Source organism: Gopherus evgoodei, chromosome 23 (genome assembly GCF_007399415.2).
Source record: "Gopherus evgoodei ecotype Sinaloan lineage chromosome 23, rGopEvg1_v1.p, whole genome shotgun sequence".
NCBI lineage: Eukaryota > Metazoa > Chordata > Testudines > Testudinidae > Gopherus > Gopherus evgoodei.
In genome coordinates, this window is record NC_044344.1 from 11,874,828 (window position 1) to 11,895,666 (window position 20,839).

Here is a 20,839-nt window from a genome sequence, read left to right on the forward strand (position 1 = left end):
GTGCTAGGAGCAGCACATGGCTCCCGCCCCAGGGAGGGGAGAGGTGGGGACTCTGCTCCTGAGGTACCGAGGGGCCACCAGGCACTGCGGTAAAACAGCCATCAGGTAACAGGACCCATCTGTGAGGTCCATAAGACCCTGTGGGGTCTGGTGATAACCTAGTGTCAGCTCCACCACTGCCCTTCAGCTGGGTCCGGGTCCAACTCCTGCTCCAGCCCCCGTGGGCCCCACACTCCCTCAGGGGCTCTCTGCCCCCCACCCTCCCAGCAGTGGCCACAGTAGGCATAAGCAGACTGAGGGCTTGGCTACACTGGAGAGTTGCAGCGCTGGTGGTGGGTTTACAGCACTGCAACTTAGTAACTGTCCACACCTGCAAGGCACATCCAGCACTGCATCTCCCTGGCTGCAATGCTGGCTGTACACCTGGTCTGCTTGGGGTGTAACGATTGCAGCGCTGGTGATGCAGCGCTGCTCATCAAGTGTGGCCACCAAAAGCGCTGTTATTGGCCTCCAGGGTATTAGGAGGTATCCCAGAATGCCTGCTCACAACAAACCGGAAGAATGGCTGAACTCTGAGCTTCCCCGAGCTGCTTATCTAAAAAACAAACACAGCAGCTGTTTGCTCCAGCGAGCGAGTGGAGGCAGGCAGGGGAATTGCTTTGGAAGGTTCACAGCTGTTTGCTTGAAGACAGAAGTCACACGGCAGAGGGGGCGGGGGGAGTCCGTGTTGAGCAGTTCTTATGTGGTCTGAAGGCTATTTAGGAGTGCCTAATTTGCATTTAGTGAATAAGAGGGGTGGGGGAAGGGCTCGAAACTTTTAAATTGATTGCAGGTTGGTGATGTGTATGTTCTAGTCCTTAGAACTTGCAGTAGGGAGCTGACATGCAAAAATCCACTCTCTCTCTCTCCCCCACGTTCTCCCTCACCCCCCTCTTTTGAAAAGTACGTTGCAGCCACTTGAACGCTGGGATAGCTGCCCACAATGCACCACTCTCAACAGCGCTGCAAATGCTGCAAATGTGGCCACAGTGCAGCGCTGGTAGCTGTCAGCGTGGCCACAGTGCAGCGCTTTCCCTACACAGCTGTACGAAGACAGCTGTAACTCCCAGCGCTGTACAACTGTTAAGTGTAGCCATACCCTGAGCAATTGCTTGAGGCCCAAGCAGCTCACAGCCCTGCCAGCTCTGGGAGCGAGGGTTGAGCAGGGGAGGAGGCCTGTGGGTGCACCACTATCTGCACCATGCGCTCCATCAGGGGTTCTCCTCGGCTTCATTTGAGCTCAGACTGAGCTGTGCTCCTAGGGATGCACTGAGGGCCGGTTGGACACTGGACTGAAACAGCCCTCGGGTGATGATCCCATCTTCAAGGCCCCAGTGATCACTCAGGAGGGGGGTGTTAACCAGGTATCAGCTCTGCCCCCTGCCTTTTGCCTGGGCCAGGCTCTGGGCAGAGGCCAAACTAACAGAGGGGATCTCTGCCCGCTTCTAGTGGCTGCACCCCAGAGAGCTTTAGCCGGTACCTGGAGCTGGTGACCCACCTGGGCTCAGCTTGTAGTTCGGGCAGCAGAGGCTCAGGGGTTTCGAGTCAGAGATCCAGGGTTCAGTCCCTGCTGATGACCCACCCAGGGGTGTCATATTACACTTGTGTAGCCCTCCAGTGTGCTGTGAATCACCTGCCGTGTCCTGCCCCAGAGGTAGCTGCATTCAGTGGGGGGCAGGAGTCCCTCTGGCCTGGGAAGCCCATGGGGCCCCTTTGGAAAGCAAACAGGTGACCCACTGTGTTGTAACTGCAGCCATGGGGCTGCCCTTCCCTCGGCCCCTCTCCTAGGGGGACAGCTGTACTGGCAGAGGAAGGTGAAGGCCCTGCCCAGCCCCTATGGGAACCAGGCCCCATCGGCGGAGGTGGAGATGACGGCTTACGTGCTCCTGGCCTATCTCTCCCTGCCCAACGTGTCTGCTGCCAATATGGCAACCGCCGCCCAGATCGTCCGCTGGCTCAGCAAGCAGCAGAACCCCTACGGGGGCTTCGCCTCCACACAGGTAACACCCCTGCCCTCGGGCAAACCAGCGCTGGGGGCCTGGTGCAAGAAGGGGCCCCCGAGAGCTGCATCTCCACAGCTGAACTAGGACCCTTCTTAGGAGAGGGAGTCCTGGGTGCAGAGCCCCCTGCCCTCAGCGGCTGGGAGCTGGGGTCCCGGTGTCAGCGGGTCCCAATCCTGCTGCAGTGAGTCTGAGCTGGGCTCCTCTCCCCAGAGCATGACAGCAGCTTGGTGACTCTCCTCCCCAGGACACGGTGGTGGCCCTGCAGGCCCTGGCCAAATACGCGGCCTTGACATACAGCACAAGCGGGGCTGTGTCGGTGACGGTGAGCTCCCAGGCCGGGGCCCAGCAGCAATTCCACGTGGACAACGCCAACCGGCTGGTGCTGCAGCAAGCAGCCCTGCAGGAGATCCCCGGGCAGTACACGGTGCAGGCCAGTGGCAAGGGCTGTGTCTTTGTGCAGGTGAGTGCAGGAGCCCCTGGGGCCCAGCCGGCCCAGCGGTGACTGGCTGTGCCCTTGCCCTGCCCCACAGCGCCTGGTTCTGGCCCCAGGCTCTGATCTGTGGTGGCAGAGGCAGCAGGCTCTGTCTCAACCCTCTTGCTTGTCTCCCAGCTGATTCTGCGTTACAACGTGCCGCCCCCAAAGAGCGCTGCGACCTTTGACCTGCGGGTGGAGACGGAGCCGAAGGAGTGCACCGAGAGCGCCAGATCCCGCTTCAGCCTCGTGCTGCACGCCCGGTAAGAGCCCCAGCCCCCACCCCCTCTGGGTCCGAGCACCCGGGGCCAGGGGCAGGGCCCAGGCAGCGGGGAAATGGCCGGGGCAGAGCCGCCCCACTGCAGGAATCAATCACCGGGGGAACCATCCCCCCACAGAGCTCGGGGCAGAGGCAGGGGCCTCTTGGAATGTGCCAGGGGCTAAAGGGCTGGTCCCGGGGCTGATCTAATGGACAGTCGGCTCCTGGGCCCGGGCCCCTTGCTGGGGAGCTCAGGTCTGGCCGGGGGCTAGCAGGGCTCACAGCCCAGAGCAGGAAGAGGCATTAGAGATGCCTGCAGGGCCAAGAAGACAGGAGGCTTCCCCTTCACGCCCACCTCCCTGGGTCTGTATCCAGGGCAAACCCTGACCTCAGCACATGGCTCCTGTTGCAGGTACGGCGGGGAGCGCGCAGCCACCAACATGGCCATCATTGAGGCCAAGCTGCCATCCGGCTACATCCCTGTGAAGAGCTCCCTGCAGCAGGTGAGCTTCCCAGGGAGGAGAACAGGCCGGGCCCATCACAGCATGAAACCAGGGGCTGATCCATGGGGGAGAGCCCAGGCCCCCAGGAGAGCACAGATTGCAGCTCTGACCCCCAGGGAGAGCTCCCCCTGCAGAGCCCTGCCCCCTGCAGCAGGGCACTGAGCAGCCCTGGGTCTCCCATCCAGTCACTGAGCAGGTCCTGACCCTGCTTAGCTCCCCTACAACACAACACCCATGTCTAGACTCCCGCCTCTCACCCAGCAGACATCCAGTGCTCAGGTGTGAGTGGCATGGGGGGTGGCAGCCAGGCCTCTCAGCCACGGGGCATTTGGTGCCCCATGTCCCAGTCCCCAGCAGAGCAGTGACTCCAGCCCCAGCCCCTCCGTTCCTGGCTCAGCCGTTTCCTCCTTCTGCTCCTAGCTGGAGAAGCAGCCTTTAGTGAAGAAGCTGGAGGCGCAGAACGACCAGGTGACGCTCTATCTGGACCAGGTGAGTGCGGGTGACTCGGGGCTCTAGCGGCCTGGTGTGAACGGGAAGGGCGTGTCCTGCCCTGGCTCCACCTCCATTCCAACTGCTCTTGTGGGCTCTGTGTCACACGCACAGGGAGGGGTCACTGAAATATTCCTTGGTTCCAAGTGATGCGTTTCCATAAAGGACGGGGAGATGGGACCAGACTCAGCCAAACCTCAGGGGGGGCCGAGAACGGAGCGACGGGGAGCTTAGGGTTGGGGAGGCTGGTGCTGGGCCCTGAGTGTGATGGAAGGGGTCACATTTTGCAGGGGGGTGGAACAGGGATTTCGGAGGAGCATTTTCTCAGTGCTCCAGGCTGCAGGGCAGAGGGAAGCGGCTGGGACAGTCCGAGCCTCTGGGAAGAGGGGGTTCGAGCTGCCAGTGCAACCGTTCAGTCGAGGCGCTCGCTCTGTTGCTCTCTCGGTAGCTGACGAAGGAGGCGGCGAGTTTCACCTTCTCCCTGGAGCAGGATTTCCCTGTGAAGAATCTCAGAGCAGCCCCAGTGAGACTGTACGATTACTACGAGACAGGTGAGTCCTGCCCTGGCTCCGCCCCCATTACAGCTACTCTCTAGGCTTTGTGGCACAATCGGTGGCTGGGTGGGCATGTCCTGCACTTGCTCCACCCCCATTACAGCTGTTCTCCTGGGCTCTGTGTCACACTCAGGGCGTGGGGTCACTGAAATCTCCCCAGGATCCGAGTGCCTCATTTCCATAAATCCCACTCAGGTCAGGGCTTGATCCACAGGGCTCACAGCCCAGAGCAGGAAGGACACACGAGGGACACGGGAGCCGTGTGCTTGTTGGGCTAGTGGGGACAGTGCGCATGGTGTAACTGGGGCCGTCCCAGCAGGAGCAGGCGAGTCCCGCCCCTTCAGAGCCCCCCACATTTCCCCTGCCATCCAGCTCCTCAGACGCCCCCAGAATCCTTTGTGCTGGGCCAGGAGATGGCACGACAGTTTCCCTGAGTGTTTTCAGGGGCGACTCAGTGGTGATTTTTGGGCCCGTCTGACTGACTTGGAGATGGGGGATGGGAGAGAGCGCACAGCCCCACTCAGACAGCTGGGGGTGACCTCCCACTCCCCTCTAGGGCTCAGACCTACAGCAGGGATCCCCTGGGACTGGGGGAACAGACTCTGCCTGTGTGGGATTGGGGGAGGGGTTCTCACCGCCCCCCACTGGGTCTCTGCTCCATTCCTTACATCCCTTGCTGTTGCAGGTGAACACACAGAGGCTGAGTACAGCGCCCCCTGCGGTTCAGGTAGGTGTGGTGCACCCATGCATAACTCCAGTCCCTACAGCTTTATAGGTGTGGGAAGTCCATGGGCCGGAGAGGTCTGTGTGTGTTGTAGACGGCCAAGGAGGGGGAGATGGAAGCATGGACCCCACCAGGACCATGTGTGTGAGGGGAGAGACCTCAGGGGGGAAGGATCTATGTGAGGCACAAGGGAATCTGCCTTGAGGGCAGGGGGTGACTCTGAGGGGAGAGTCTTATCAGGGGGTGGGAGAGTTTTGGGGGTCCATGTCCACAGCTGTCTGCCGGGTGTGGGGGGGTGTGATTTTGATCCTGTCTCAGGGGATGTTTGTGTTTGTTTAAAGCCCCTGATGCCGACACGATGGAAAATTCCCGCTGAAGCGCCCGCCACTGCTGGGCAGCCCCCTTCTCTCCCATCCCAAGAGCCCCGCACCAGCAGCCAGACACCCCAGGATCGAGGAGGGCATGGACAGGCCTCGTCTCAGCTGCTTCTCTTCCCAGAACCAGCTTCACTATCCCCCTTAGCACCTTCTTCAGCCAACACCTTCCCATTCGCTCTGCAGACATCCCACCTACTCTCCCATCTCTCAGCCTCCAGACCGGCCCGCGTGATTGCAGCTGTCTGTCACAAGCGGGGACCGGTGGCTGCAGTGGGGACCCCTGGAGTTTGCTGCCCATCCTGCCTGGAGCAGCAGGTTCAGTGTAAAACAAAATAGAAAAACCCACCTCTGTGAGGCTGTTTGTCGCTTTGTTCCTGCCCTGCTGCTGCTCCTCACATGGCTACTGTGCATCCTTAGAGCAGCTAGATCCTGGGATCGTGGCTCTGTCCCCTTCCCCAGCCCTTCAGTCATTGCTGTGGGGTTTGGCTTTAACCCTGGGTCGGGCAGCGGCAGCCCCCCGGATTCCAGCCCCGCCTGGCAGAGCTGCCCTTGTTACACACGTCTACATGAAAATGAACCAGTTCAACTGAAGTTAGTTTTGAAACTAGTTTACTTACCCCAGTGAAAACCCCAGTGTGGATGCACTTATTGTGGTCTGGCAGAGGTTGTTTTAGTTTAGGTTCAATCAATTAGGAACTGAAGCTAAACCAGAATCAACTCTTCTCTCAGCCCAACAGGAGCACCTCTACCGGCTTGCATGGGTTGAACTAAATTGATTTTAAAAGCGAAGGCCTGAGAGGGAGGAATGGCTTGTCCGACTCCTTACAACTCTTGCTTGGTTTTGGTGTTTTTGGTATGTTTAATTCCATGGACCAATGACCATTGTGGGGAAAGGCGATCTCTGTGACAGGTCTATCCCCAGTCAGCCAAGGTGTGAGAGCCTAATGTACATTCTGTGAGATGCCCAGCCAGTCCTCCAGAGACCCCAGTGCAGATCAGACTCGACATTCCTGCTACTTCCCGGGTAAATAGGAAGCAAGAAAAATAAATCCATAGACCGTTCAGACCCTCCCTATCCATCGTAAAGAAGCAAGAACTATTTGCAGGTCCCCTTTAAAAGCAGGAAGCTCATTTGTCTTTGTGCAGATGTTAAAGGCGCCTGTTGCAGTTTGTAGGTGCAGGGGCTTTCCCCAGGGCCAGTGTGTGAAAGATTCACCAAAGAGTCACGACCACAAGCTCAGTCTCAGTGGGAAAGGATGGAACAAATACGTCCCAGAGGGCTGCACGTGCCTGTCTGAGGGGGCAGGAGAACTGGACTTTAATATTTGGGGAAAAGGAAGTGCTCCCGTATTGAAAGACGGTATTGTCCTATGTACAGCCAGGGGCAGTCACAAAAAGGCATTTCTCTTCCTCTTTGCCCAGGTCTGGCTTCTGTAGCGATAACGTTACACTAACAGAGCTGGTGGCATTTAATTTCTGTTCCCCGTGACATTTATAGGCGGAGCCAATACCAGCTCCTCTATTTAGACTGCCTGACCCTTTCCATGATAAAATTGTATCCCAGTCTTTTCTTTGAGATGCTCTCACCCCGCCATTGTTTGCAGCGGGTCTTCGATATTCAACCCTCAGGCTGGAGAATTGGCTTGTCTTTGTTCCATCAGATTCCATTCAGATATTGCTTAGATAGGAGCCCTGCGGTTTCTACCTTTTTTCATTTGGGGACCCCTAAAACATTTCGAATGGAGGTGCGGATCCACTTGGAAATCTTAGACAGAGTCTGCGGACTCCCAGGGGGCTGCAGACCACAGGGTGAAAACCACTGTTCTGTGGGAATGACGGCCTTTCGCGGACTCCTTAGACCTAGTTTGCCAGCCCCCGTTTGTCCTCAGGCCACAGGTGGAGGGAGAACCACTGACATAAACTGTTCAGAACAATCCCCTCTTCCCCTTCAGCGCTTGTGCTCCTGCCCAGATCTCACTGAGCTCGAACCTCCCACCGTGCCGCCTCCTGCTGCCACCCCCAAAGCAGCAGCACCAGCTCCTGTCCTGGAAACAAGTGGGAGTTGCTTTAGCAAGAGGTGTGGGCTTCCCGCCCTGGGCACAGACCAAAGCTGCAGTGGCCCATGGCACCTCTGGGCAAATCACATGGAGCAGGACCTCTGGCCCACTGAGCCAAATAGCCCATCACCCACCCAGGGCAACAACCTGCTTGTGCTGCCACTTAACGTAACGCTGTGGCTCGAGGACTAGCAGCCTGTGCTGAAGGTTCAAACACACAGAGGGACGTTGCATGCTCAGCACATACTGGACACTGCGGTGTGAAGCCTGGAGATGGAATTCAGTTGTGAATGTGTCAGACCCAGGGCTGGCTCAGCACGGCCTGAGCCTTGGAGACGCAGCTGAAAACCACAGAGCAGATCAAATGGAGATAGCGCAAGAGAGCAGTGGGTCCCTGCACAACCCCCATGGGCTCGTGTCCCACCAGCTGTTTTCCCTTTATGGTGACCCTCTGCGTCGATTGTGGATCCCCCCAGGTTCCTGGACTCTCTTCAGTCTGTGTGTGGAGGGGGAGGCATGTGGGGATGCAGCCATGTTCTCTAGGCCCTGTGGGGTCCCTTGTTAGACAGGAGGCTCCCAGGCCGGGGGGCAAGGCGGGAGAGGCCCACAGTGGAGGTGGTGAAGCCTGAGATACAACTGGACACGTGGGGCCTGCGGGGAGAAAGCCCTGACGGACAGGAGATGTCTCAGGAGGGGGCAGCGTTCAAACCTGGCTGGACCTGGCTGGGTCGGAGTATCTTGGCCCTGGCGTCTTAACATCAGTTTCTGAGCTGAATCGTGTTTCTCTTATTTCCTGCCCATCCTCCGGCTCGGGCCAGGTCCTGTCAGGTAATTTCTTGTCCTCCCTGCTCTTTGCAGCTCCTCCCTAGCTGGAGTCATTGCTGCGTTTCACTAATACGCCCTGAGGAGACTGGTCCATACAATGGGGCCCAACCCATCCCTGGGGTGCAGATTAGCCCCCTCCCACCGCCCCAACTAACAGCCACCCAGCGATTCTGGGTCAGCTCCATTAGCAGCCTCCTGCCCCACACTTCCGCCCGGGGGATCTTCTCTCTCTTTGCTCTGGCCAGAAAGGCTGGAAGTGAACAGCCTCTGGGAGAGGGGCCCCTAGGAAGCAGGAACGGGAAGGAGCTAAACCTGCCAACCCTCAGGGAGCAGCAGTGGGGCTGCTCTGGAGAGTCCGTGGTGCGATCGGTCTCTCAGGCCAGCGCTGTGTCGCTGTGACCCACACTCACCGAGTACCCCACTCCCCCTGCCACTTGCTTGGGCCCTCACTGGACATCAGAGAACGTGGCTCCTGTCATCTCCCCAGCGGGGATGGGCTCATGCTGGGCACCACCAGGCATTTCCTCACCGTGAGAGCCATTCGCCTCGTCAGCAGGGGGCGCTGCAGACCCATCCCCTGACTCATCTCAATCCAGCCCTGGGAAAGCCCTGCACTGACCGGGGTCAGGGCTGGGGCAGGATGAGCTGTCCCCAGTTGCTCGGTCCAAGCTCTGATTTCTTGGGGGGTGATTGCTGCTCTGGAGACGCTCCCGCAGCTGTGCCCAGACCCCACTGGGGCTGCGGAGCCTGTTTGGGTCATTGGCTGGGGCTGTCTAGGGTTGCCCAGCTTGTGACCAAGGGCAGAATTGGGCTCTATGATGTCAGGACTGGCCGTGACAGAGACCTGAGCCGTTCTATGGATGCCGATCTAAGTACGGGCCCCAGGCCTGATGCCTGACGCTCACCCCCTTCCTGAATCGCTCTCCCCCGGGCGGGGGCCTCCCACCGTATCCCAAGCTTCACCACCCCCAGAGGGCCCTGTCTGCCTGGTGGGACTGAAATCCCTGTTACCTTTGAACTGTCCCAGGGGACAAGTAAATATTTGAGTGTGAACCAGGAAGGGGCAGTGACCTGGGGCCAGATCTCTGGAGCTGACACGGAGCCAGGGCCAGCAGGCTGCAGCCTCACTGTGCAGGAGTCTGCAGTGCCCGTGTCGGTGTGTGGGTGTGGGTGTGACAGACCAACCCTCTCCCCTCCCCTTTTTCCCAAACCCAGAGCTCCCTTGTGAGTCTTCCTGCAGGACCCAGCCAGTCCCAATGATCCTATATTCAGTGTGCATGGAAGAGACCAGGGCTAGAGCATGCTCAGCGCAGATGCAATGTACAAAGACAAATATTCATAGCTTGATCGATTCCAAGGTCAGAAGAGAACATCTAGTCTGACCTTCCGTATAACCCAGGCCAGGGAATTTCCCAAATATAATTCCTAGAGCAAATCTTGCAGAAAAAAATCTAATCTTGATTTAAAAATTACACTCACTGTTAAAAATGTTCACCATATTTCCAGTCTTGGTTTGTCTAGCTTCAACTTGCAGCCATTGGATCATGTTAGACCTTCCTCTGCTAAATTAAAGAGCCTGTTAGCTGATATTTGTCCCCCATGTAGGTACGTATAGGCTGTAACCATATCACCCCTTAGCCATGTCAGTGGTAAGCTAATAAATTCAGCTCTTGAGGATATCACTATAACGCATGCTTCTAATCCTTTAGTCATTCTCGTGGCTCTTCTCTGAACCCTCTCCAATTATCCACATCCTTCTTGAATGATGGACACCGGAACTGGACACCGTATTCCAGCAGTGGTCGCACCAGTGCCAAATACTGTACAGAGATAAAATCAGCTCTCTGCTCCTACTCCAGATTCCCCTGTTTATGCATCCAAGGATCACATTAACCCTTTGGGCGGCAGCATTGCATTGGGAGGTCGTGTTCAGCTGTTTATCCACCACCACCCTCAAATCTCTTTCAAAGTCATCAGTTCCCAGAATAGAGTCCCCCATCCTGTAAGTATGGCCTATGTGCTTGTGTCTAGATGTGAACATCTACACTGAGCTACACTGAAACACATATTGTTTGCCTGTGCCCAGCTTACGAAGTGATCCATAAAACTCTGTATCAGTGACCGGCCATATTCGTTATTTATCACTCTTCCAATATTTGTGTTGTCTGCAGTCTTTATCACTGACTAGTTCAAGTTTTCTTCCAGGTCATTGATAACAATGTTAAACAGCACAGGACCAAGAACTGATCCCTATGTAATCCCCTCCATCAGTGATGGCTCCCCATTTACAGTTACATTTTGAGACTTATCAGCTAGCCAGTTTTCAATCCATTTAATGTGTGCCATGTTATTTTATATCATTCTAGTTTTGTAATCAAAATGGCATATGATAGCAAGTCAAACGCCTTACAGAAATCTCAGTAAATTACATTGACACTGTTACCTTTATCTATTAAATTTATAATCTCATCAAAAAAGCTATCAAATTAGTTTGACAGGATCTGATTTCCATAAACCATTGCAAATTGGCATTAATCATGAGAGTATCTTCTAATTCATTGTTAACCAAGTCCCGTATCAGCCACCCCATTATTGTGCCAGGGATCCATGTCAGACTGACAGGCCTCTAATTACCCAGTTCATCCCATTTACCATTTAAAGTATTGGCACAACATTAGCTTTCTCCCAGTTTCTGGAATTTCCTCAGTGTTCAAGATTTACTGATAATCACCATTAATGGTCCAGCGAGTTCCTCAGCCAGCTCTTTTAAAACTCTTGGATATAAGTTATCTGGAGCTGCTGATTTTAAAGTGTCTCACTTTGGTAGCTGCTGTTTACCATTCTCTCCAGATACTAGTGGAATGGAACGAGTGTTCTCCTCTTCATATGACATAACAACTTCATCTGGTTTTTCCCAAATACAGAACAGAAATATTTATTGAACCTTTCTGCCTTTTCAACATTCAGGAGTGACGGATGCTCCCTAAAATTGGGGGGCCACCGGCACCAAACCATTGCCCCACCCCCCCTCATGACACCTCTCCCTGAATCTGTGCCCCCACACTGCCCTTCCCCCTGAGGTCCCACCCCACACTGCCCCGTGTCCCCAAGGCCCCATCCTCACACCACCCATTCGATCCGAGGCACTACCCCCAAGGACCTGCCCCCACTGCCACCTCTTCTCCTTAGACTTCTAAACTTAATGGAACCATGGCCCCCTGCCCATTCCCCCCTCCCATTCCGGCATCCCGTCTCCATTATTGTTGATAATCCTGCCATTTGATTTGATAATGGACCAGTACCATTGTTATATTGTTCCTAATATACTTTGAAAGCTCCTTCTTATTGTCGTTAACTCCACTGGCCATAGATTTCTTCATATGTTATTTTGCTTCCCTTATCAAGTTTCTACAGTCCTGGTTTATATTCATTTCTGTCAACTTCTCCTTTATTCCCTTTGAAATACATCATTTTAAAAAATATTTTATAGCTGCTTTCATTTGCCCTCTGAGCCAGGTCAGTTTTTTAACCAGTTTGATTGATTGTGGCTTTTGAGACATCTAGTAAAGTGTTCTTAAATAATTCCCAATTTTCATTCACATTTTTCTGATTAAATTCTTCTTCCCAGCTGGTTTGCCTCATAATTGTTTTCAGCTTTGTGAAACAGGCCCTTTCAAACCACTGAGTGAAAATATTACTGGTCTGGACTTTAATCTGTTGGCACATTGTAAATGTGATTGAGTCAGGATCACCTGTACCTAGGCTACTGTTCATGGTTAGTTCTGTGATCAGCTCCTCTTTATCTCTTAAGGCGAGGGCTCATATAGAACACTCCCCTGGCGGATGGAACACTTTTTGAGTTAGGAAAATATATAAGAAATTCCAAAGACATTTTAGTACTGGCAGCACCAGACCGCCAGCATATGTCACTCACATTGAAATCCAGGAGCACACAGCTTCTTTTCTCACACTCTATAAATAGCTGCATAAGGAGCCACTCATCCTGTTCCTCAGTGTGATTTGGTGATCTGCCCCAGACACCAGCTAACCCCCCATTTTGTGCTGTATCACTTAGGACAGGGATCCATAACCATTCAAGATCATTTTCTCCCAAATTGTCAGTGACTTGGAAACAAGTCTGAGACACTCTGCTGACCATGTGCAAATGGCAATGTTCTGTACTTTATAACCTAGCCACATCGATGTGGATTTTCATGGCAACAGGAAAAACCCTTCTCTGTCCTGAGCACAATCCCTCTGCCAAATTTCAATTCCAGGCTCCAAAGCATGAAAGCGCTAGAACTCCCGAACAAAATGGTCAGGAAAATGGATTGGCCTGGAAAAAACTATCTGTGTTACTGCTAACCGTGTTCTCAGAAATGGCACAATTAGTTTTTGCTGAAAGTTTACAAAAAAAATTCAACCCAAGGCAGAGCCCGAGCATAGAAATTTCATCCCTGGCCGTCCCAGTGTGGGAACGTTAGAAGCGATCGTGAATGGGGTTTTCATGAGACATGTTCAGGAACCCCAACGTTCTTCTCATTTGCATTGCAGTAGTGGGGGCGCTGCCTGAACCCACTTCAACGAACTCATTTCTCAGCAAGCTCCTCCCCCCTGCTCCTGCCAGGGCTTCCTCAGCATCCCGGCTACTGCACCCCCACCCACCCCCAGAGGGGTCCCACCCCAGGGCCGGTGCAAGGATGTTTCGCTCCCTAGGCGAACCTTCCACCTTGCACCCTCCTGCCCCCGCCCTGAGGCACCCCCCTGCCCCAGCTCACTCCTGCTACACGCATGAGCACCCCAAGCACGCCGTCGCTGCGTCACTTCTCTCGCCTCCCAGGCTTGCAGCACCAATCAGCTTAGGTGGCGCAAGCCTGGGAGGCAGGAGAAGTGAAACAGCCACGGCGTGCTGGGGGAGGAGGCAGGGCAAGCGTGAGCTGGAGTGGGGAGTTCCCCACACTTGCTGCCGGTGGTTCTTCCCGCGCTCCCCCAGCTCCCTCCGCCTAAATGCTGGCGGCGACCAGGACAGCTGAAGATCCGGCCGCTGCGGACACTGCCGAAGAAAATGTTGCCCCCCCCCCCCAAATCCCAGTGCCCTAAATGATTGCACCGGCCCTGTCCCACCCCCTGCCATCTGACCAATGCAAGGGGCCTCCTGGCTCGTCTGACCTTTTGCCAGGCAGCATCCTCTGACTCCAGCTGCAAGAACTGTCAGAGCCTTGAATCCAGCAGCTGGGGGCGGTGGGTAAATATTGTCCTGGCTGCGTCCCCAACCCCAGCCAGAGACCTGACAGGACCCTTGTTTACCCCGGATCAAAGCGAAGCTCCGGCTCCAGAGTCTGTATCAGGGCAGAGCAGGCTGGTCTCCAGCACAGAGCGGGGGAGAGAGGGAGGAAGAAGGACCCAGAGGGGGGTGACGTGTGTGTGTCCCCTTGTGCCTGCCCGTCTGCCTGCACCCCAGGAATGGGGGGCCCAGTAACCTGCCTGCTGCTGCTCCTGCACCTCACAGCTGGGACGTCTGCAGAGCCGTAAGCCCTGTCCATGTCTGCCTGTCTGTCTGTCCACGTGGTGGGCGGTGCGGGGTGAGTGTTGGAAGCAGCCGCGGGCACCGATGAGGCGGCTGCTTGGTCCGAAACTGACGGAACAGGTCTGTTCTCTCCTGGGAGCTCAGTCCCTGAGGCTGGGTCCCTCCTGGGCCCCCTGGTCCTGCCCCTTCCAGCATCGGGGGAAGGTGGCCCTGCTTAAGGCAGTGGCTTGGGGTGTGGAGAGCTGGGTTCAGTGCCCGACTCTGCCACAGACACCCTGTGCACCCCCAGCCAGACACCGACCCTCTGAGCCTCAGCTCCCCTGTGCCATGGGGTGATGATCCTCTGCGGCCGCCTGCTCCCGTCAGCCTGTCACCTCCTCGGACTGCGGCCTGTCTCTCCCTGTGGGTCTGTCCAGCCCCAGCGCAGGGGGCCAGGCAGGGCTGGGCCTCTAGGCACCAGTGCAATAGAACAGTAATTACCAACGATCCCAGCGCATTAAACGAATGTCTCAGCAGAACCGGGCAGTGCCCCCAAGGTGCAAACACCGAAGGGTTCCTGCGAGGGCGGGCGGAGGCCCCAGGGTGCAGACTGGGCTGGGGGTGGGGGTGGGGCTGTATCTAAGCCAGTTACTGGCCACAAAGGGCTCAGGTGCTCAGCACAGCCCCAGGCTGACCAGCCCCCGCTGCCGTGCACAGGGGTCTCTGCTCACTCTCAGCACCACTAGCTGCCCCTTTCTGGGCAGACCGAGCAGCCAAGAGGCCGGGGATGGAGGGGGATTGAGCCCGTCTGCGCCCCCGGGCCCCTCCAGAAGGGGCGGCTCCAGGCCCCAGCGTGCCAAGTGCCTGCTTAGGGCGGCAAGCCGCGGGGGGCGCTCTGCCAGTCGCCGGGACAGCAGCAGGCAGCCAGCCTTCGGCCGCACGCCTGCGGAGGATCCACTGGTCCTGTGGCTTCGGTGGAGCCGCAGAACCAGCAGACCCTCCGCAGGCACGCCCACGGGAGGTCCACCGGAGCCGCGGGACCGGTGACCGGCGGAGCACTCCCCCTCTTGGGACGGCAAAATGTCTAGAGCCGCCCCTGCCCTCCAGCTCCGCGAGAGGCAGGATAGGGCAGGAGAAGAAGCAGGGGGGCCTTGCCCTGCCCCTGCCCTGTGGTTAGAGAAACTAATCAGCCTCCAGCACCATCGACGCAGCGCTGTCCCCAGCTGGAGGGACACTCAGAAATTGGGAGTCACCCCCGGTCCTGGGGGAGGCTCTGGGCTGTCCCCTCCCCCACTGCCCCGGTGCTTTCCCCTCCCCAGGCACTATGTGGTGGTGAGCCCAGCCGAGCTCTACCACCCACACACCGGGACGGTGTCAGTTCATCTCAGCGACCTCAACGAGACCGTCCGGGTGAGCGTCTGGCTGGAGAGGAAGAATGGAACTAGCACTATCACCCTGCTGGAGAGAGAGGTCCGGGAGCCCCATCTGCAGGAGAACGTGCGCTTCCAGGTAAGCCCCCGCCCGCAGCCATCGGCACGGCCCTGGGCACTGGCCATGGGCACAGAGCCTGTCAGCCCCGGTCTGCAGCCCCAGCCCAGCCTCAGGCCACGGGCACAGCAGGGCTCAGGGGACTGGCCATGGGCACAGAGCCTGTCAGCTCCAGGTCTGCAGCCCCAGCCCAGCCTAAGGCCTCGGGCACGGCAGGGCTCAGGGGACTGGCCATGGGCACAGAGTCCGTCAGCCCCGGTCTGCAGCCCCAGCCCAGCCTAAGGCCCCGGGCACAGCAGGGCTCAGGGGACTGGCCATGGGCACAGTGCTGGTCACTCAATGAAAAGCTGTAGCCACAGAACTTGAGCCCATCCCTCAGCAGCGACAGGCAGGAGGGAGTGGGGACAGGGTGGGGGGCACAGAGAGAGCCTTGGCTTCCAACTCCATCGAGCAACCCAGGTTCCCTCCCATTCAGGTCCCCCAGACTGGGGATGGGGGTTCCTGTGTCTGGGGGGGGCTGGAACAGGGACTCACAAACACCACTGCCCCCCATCCGCCCACGATAGTGGGTCTGCACCACGACTGGCCCATTACCGGCTACTGTGGCCTTGCTGGGGTCCCCGTGTGCAGGTTCCTGCCCCGTCCGGGGGGCAGCAGGAAGTGGCAGAGCTGCACATCTCGATCCGGGGAGATGCCTGGCAGTTCTCTGAGCGGAAGAAAGTGCTGCTGCGGGCGCTGCAGCCTGGGACCTTTGTGCAGACGGACAAGGCCGTCTACAAGCCGGGACAGACAGGTGAGAGAGCAGGAGCTGCTGGAGGGAGTTTCCTGGGGCCCCAGGCCCTTTGGAAGGACTCCCGGGCACTGGGGTCGGGCTGGGGTCCTAGCGGGGGATTCGGGACTCTCACTTCTAGGCCCCTGTCTGCACCCGGCCCCAGGGGAGAAGAGGCCCAAAGCCTGAGGCCTGTTTGGGGGCCTGTATGGAACCAAGTGGGGGTCTCATCCTGTCCTTGCCGATGGCACAGACACTGCAGGGGGCACCGATCGGCCTCCCCGAGCAGCCTCCAGCCACGCAGGGCAGGGCCGTGGCTCATTGGCAGAGGGCAGCGGGGGGAAGCTGGCGCTGCGCTGCCCGGGCTGGGCGCATTCTGCGGGTTCACAGAGGCCGTCAGTGCCCAGGGCGTCTGGCTGGCACCTTCCCCAGCTGGGAATTCACTCAGACAAACCGAGCCGGGGCTGATTCCCGCCTCTGCCTCTGCTCCTTTCCAGTGAAGTTTCGAATCGTCAGTTTGGACAAAGACTTCGTTCCCAGTACCCGGAAGGTGAGAGCAGGGACTGGGGGAATGGGGGCAGGGTAACAGGGCCCTGGAGCACTGGACACGTTAGGTTTGTCTACACCAGGCAGGCCGTTCATCCGGTTTGAAATCGGACAGTCCTCTTCATGGGTGGTTTGCCCCCGTCCAGTGCATGCTTGTCTCTGGTATTGGATGGGGGATGCCATTTGGAAGAGCCCAAAGCTCCGCCCGTGCTGGCATGAACTCACACACACTGAGTGTGCGAGGTCACACCAGCGGGGACAGGCCCATGCCAATCCTGGAAGTACTGGGATTTCCAGTATTCTGGGAATGCCTCATCGCCACTCTGGTCTACACTGCTGCAGGGGGCGAGTCTCCCAGGGCAGGTAACAGATTTGCAGTAGCAGGGCTTGTGCTGGCCTGCTGAAAACAGCTGTGTGGAGCAGCCCCCTGGAGCAGCCCCCTAGTGCCTTGGGCAGTGGCCTCTGTTGTTTGCAGTCTCTTCACTGCGCAGAGAGGGTTGATTGCACATTGCATGGAGCCGGAGTGAGGGCGCAGGGCACCCACTGGCTTTAGTGCTGTCTGTGATTGGCTGTGGATGCCAGCCCCCCCGCCTTCCAGCCTAACCATGCTGTGCGCGCTGAGTGAGGTGGCAGAATCGGGCCCAGTGTGGAAATACAGATTGACAGCTCCCCTCCCAGCCACCTTGCCCGGGCACTGGCTGCAACGCAGATCCCCGGCCCTCAGACTGCCCCTTGGCAGAGACCCCAGCATCTCACCCTGCTCCTCCACGCACAGACCAGCCACCCACTGCCCTGTACCCGCCTCCGCAGGAAGGAGAGGAGGGGCCCATGGGAGGTGCGAGGGCTCCAGCCTCATGGGCTCCACTTCCTGTCCCTGCTTTCTCTGTCACCCTCGCTGCAGTCCACATGATCCCCCATGGCCCCAGAGACACCCCGGCCCTGGGGAGGTCACAGGCAGACCCGGGGGCAGCGATGGGTGTTTCCTGTCGCTCTAACCAGCCATCTCCTGTCTGTTTGTTTGCTTTGCAGCTGCCCCTGGTGACCGTGCAGGTCAGTGTGTGCCTCTCCAGCCTCCTCCTCTTCCTGTCTGGCTCATCCGAGGGCACTCGGGGGTGTTCAGTCATGGGGATCCCAGAGAAGTCTGAGCTGTGACCACAGTGTCCAGCAATCCAGCCCTAGACCCCTCTGCCCTGCTGTGGGGGTGCAAAGGGTCCCAGAGCACAGGGCGTTTCTGGGCTGGGCCCCATGGGGGGCAGGGAGGGGACATTTGTGCCATCGGGGTACGTCCTCCCCACCCTGCGTTTGCAGCGTCTGGGGCTGTCTGTCCGGGAGGCAGGTGAGTTTGGGCCTGGCTGGGATCCCTGCCTGAGTTGCTAACCCCAAATGTTCCCAGCCCCCGAACTCTGGGTCAGGCAGTGACTTGATCAGGCCAGTGGGCAGTTCAGCAGAGAGCTCCCTTGGGAGCCTGATGGAGGAAGGGCAGAGGAGGAGGGAGGGTCTCTGGGAGAGGCAGGGGCAGAGGGGAGGGGTGGAGGATTGGGGAGGCTGCGTGGGGGGAGAGGGACAGGGAACACACCCAGAGAGGCCTAGCACTGAGATGGAAACGGTCCCTACAGCGAGTTCCCTGGGCTTTGTCCAGGCTGGAGATGGGGTGTCCCTCAGGAGCCTGTTCCCTGCAGGGGCGCTGCCCTCAGGTCAGGGCTGAGGGGTGCTGGCAGGGGCCCCCTTTCCCAGAGACTGCCTGGCGGTACCTGCTCCAGGCTGAGGAGAAGGGTTTGAGCCCCCGGGCGTCGATCCAGCCCCCGTTGGCAGCACGAGGCACTCGGGGGCTGCCAGCGACAAGCCGTGTGTGGGGGCAGCAGCTGAGCAGGGCGTGTCCGTGTGCCAGGATCCCAGCGAGAACCGCATCGCCCAGTGGCGAGATGTGACTCCGCAGCAGGGCATCATGGATCTGTCCCTCCCGCTGTCTGCAGAGCCAGCCCTGGGGACGTACGCCATCGAGGCGCAGGGGACGAGGCACTCGTTCAGCGTGGAGGAATACGGTGCGCAGCGGATCCCAGGGCAGTGACTGAGGCTGTGGCTCTGGCACATGGGGCAGGAGGGGGATTCCTAAGTCTCCCTGGGGCGAGGTGTCCATGGGTCCCTGTCAGAGGATCTCTGGGAGCTCAGACCCCTGGGACTGGCCCAGCCAGCTCCAAGCTCTCCTGGCCTCAGCCACCCCATGCCCACTCCTCCCGCAGTAGGGCCCTGGGGGAGGGGGAATTCAGCCTCCCTGGCCCACCCCAACCCTGCTCTACTTTGCCCTAGGGCCCTGGGGGAGGTCTCAGGTCGGCGCCACTGGGGAGATACAAAGCTGGGGATTTCGGTATGACCGGCCTGAAACACACCAGCGTCATGAGTCAGAACCAAGGCTGGTCCATGCTTTTGGTCTGACTTTGGATTTCTGTAGCCCCACCCCCTTCCCCCAGTGTGTGTGGGAGGTGGACGGGGTCAGTTACCGTGTCACCAAAGTTATCGCGGGGGCTGGTCCTGGCTCCCGCTGCTGGAGGTCGCTGGCTGCTGGATGGGGCGGAGCTTCCAGCATCTCACCAACCCCCAGCAGCTAACTCTGTCCCCCCAGTCCCAACTCAGCACCCACCCACACCTGCCCTGTGCTCCCAGCACCACCTCTGTCCAGCCCAGCCCAGCCCAGCCCCCACCCACATCTGCCCTGTGCCCCCAGCACCACCTCTGTCCAGCCCAGCCCAGCACCTACCCACATCTGCCCTGTGCCCCCAGTCCCACCTCTGTCCAGCCCAGCCCAGCACCCACCCACATCTGCCCTGTGCCCCCAGATCCACCTCTGCCCAGCCCAGCACCCACCGCATCTGCCCTGTGCCCCCAGCCTCACCTCTGTCCAGCCCAGCACCCACCCACATCTGCCCTGTGCCCCCAGACACACCTCTGCCCAGCCCCCACCACATCTGCCCTGTGCCCCCCAGCCTGGAGCACAAGTGGCTCTTCACACATAAACACCCTTCCCAGAGCTGGTGTTGCTGGGAGGGGGAGGGAAATGTCAGCAACCCCCTCTCCGTCCTCTCCCCCCAAAAAACCTCCTCTGGCTCCTGCGGGGGAGGGGGAGAGAAGAGCTCTGATGTTGCCCTTGAAACAACTGCCACCAACTCCCACCCTCACCCCAGACACTTGCTCCTGACCCCCCCAACTGCCTCCCACCACCCTGATCCTCAACAAGTGCTTGGGGCAGGGGTAGCATATGGAGCCCCATGGCTGCCCCTAGGGGTAGGAGCCGGTGTGGGGACATGCTGCCGCTTCCGGGAGTGGTGTGGAGCCAGGGCAGGCAGGGACTTTGCCTTAGCTCCACTGCGCTGCCAACCGGACTTTTAACAGCCCGGTCTGTGGTGCCAGCTGGAGCTGCTAGGGTCCCTTTTCGACCAGGCATCCCAGTCGAAAACCTGACACCAGGCAACCCTACTGCTGCAGCCTGCAGCCTCTTCCCAGTCCTGTTCCATTTCTGGGCCCTTCCCCTTCCCGCCTGGCTGGCAGGTTGGTGGGGGCTGCACGACCCGGGGAGAAGCTCGAAGGCCGAGGATCGCGATGAAACCCCCGAGTCGGGGCCGCGGGTTGGTTTCACCCCATCCCTCTCTGCCCCCCAGTGCTGCCCAAGTTCGAAGTGATCCTGGAGCTGCCCCCCGTGGTGACGGTGCTGGATGAGACGCTCCTGCTGCGGGTGTGCGGCCGGTGAGTGTGAAAGCAGCCCTGCCAGGCGGGTAAAGGGGGGGCTGGTACTGCCTGGGCCTGACTCCCCTCCCCTGCCCCCCGGGCCAGGATCTGACCTGCCTTTTGCCTGCCTGCGCCCCCCTCTGCCCCAAGCTCATGGCCAGACAGGGCTCCTTGGGGCTCTCACTCCCACCCACATAACCAGCCCCACCCCAGCAGGGACCCCTCGATAGGCAGGGGTGTTGGCCCCCTCTCCTCCCACTTACCCTTTCCCTCCCCTCTGCTAAACAGAAACACTTACGGGAAGCCCGTCCTGGGAAAGGTCCAGGCCCGCCTCTGTCGGGAGGAAGAATCAGAAGATGTCTGGTACTGGGGTCTCTGGTGCCTGGAGCTTACTGGCCAGGTGAGTGCGACTGGGGAGGGGGCAGGTACATGACATGCTGCTGGAGGAGGCTCCTCTCCATGTTTTTCTTACACTGACCAGAGCGGGGCTGTGATCTGCTGTGATGAG

At 58.5% G+C, this 20,839-nt stretch overlaps 2 protein-coding genes across 3 annotated transcripts in view; both read left to right on the plus strand.

Moving 5' to 3' along the window:
- LOC115639006 (alpha-2-macroglobulin-like protein 1) overlaps positions 1 to 5,995 on the plus strand; it is a 59,125-nt gene extending 53,130 nt beyond the window's left edge. Inside the window, exons 29-36 of one of the 2 annotated variants that reach the window (XM_030541247.1) lie at positions 1,828 to 2,039; positions 2,287 to 2,502; positions 2,653 to 2,777; positions 3,186 to 3,276; positions 3,697 to 3,765; positions 4,214 to 4,316; positions 5,005 to 5,046; positions 5,385 to 5,995. In XM_030541247.1, coding sequence (XP_030397107.1) covers positions 1,828 to 2,039; positions 2,287 to 2,502; positions 2,653 to 2,777; positions 3,186 to 3,276; positions 3,697 to 3,765; positions 4,214 to 4,316; positions 5,005 to 5,046; positions 5,385 to 5,419 — 893 coding nt within the window. In that variant the 3' untranslated portion in view covers positions 5,420 to 5,995. Of the gene's footprint in view, positions 1 to 1,827; positions 2,040 to 2,286; positions 2,503 to 2,652; positions 2,778 to 3,185; positions 3,277 to 3,696; positions 3,766 to 4,213; positions 4,317 to 5,004; positions 5,047 to 5,384 lie in introns of those variants that run through there. The other variant, XR_003997563.1, reaches the window with a different exon arrangement.
- An 8,338-nt stretch (positions 5,996 to 14,333) lies between these two features.
- LOC115639230 (alpha-2-macroglobulin-like protein 1) overlaps positions 14,334 to 20,839 on the plus strand; it is an 86,979-nt gene continuing 80,473 nt past the window's right edge. Inside the window, exons 1-8 of the mRNA XM_030541716.1 lie at positions 14,334 to 14,365; positions 15,128 to 15,317; positions 15,927 to 16,089; positions 16,563 to 16,615; positions 17,641 to 17,661; positions 18,500 to 18,653; positions 20,265 to 20,349; positions 20,620 to 20,731. Of these exons, the coding sequence (XP_030397576.1) occupies positions 14,334 to 14,365; positions 15,128 to 15,317; positions 15,927 to 16,089; positions 16,563 to 16,615; positions 17,641 to 17,661; positions 18,500 to 18,653; positions 20,265 to 20,349; positions 20,620 to 20,731 (810 nt within the window). The remainder of the gene's footprint in view (positions 14,366 to 15,127; positions 15,318 to 15,926; positions 16,090 to 16,562; positions 16,616 to 17,640; positions 17,662 to 18,499; positions 18,654 to 20,264; positions 20,350 to 20,619; positions 20,732 to 20,839) is intronic.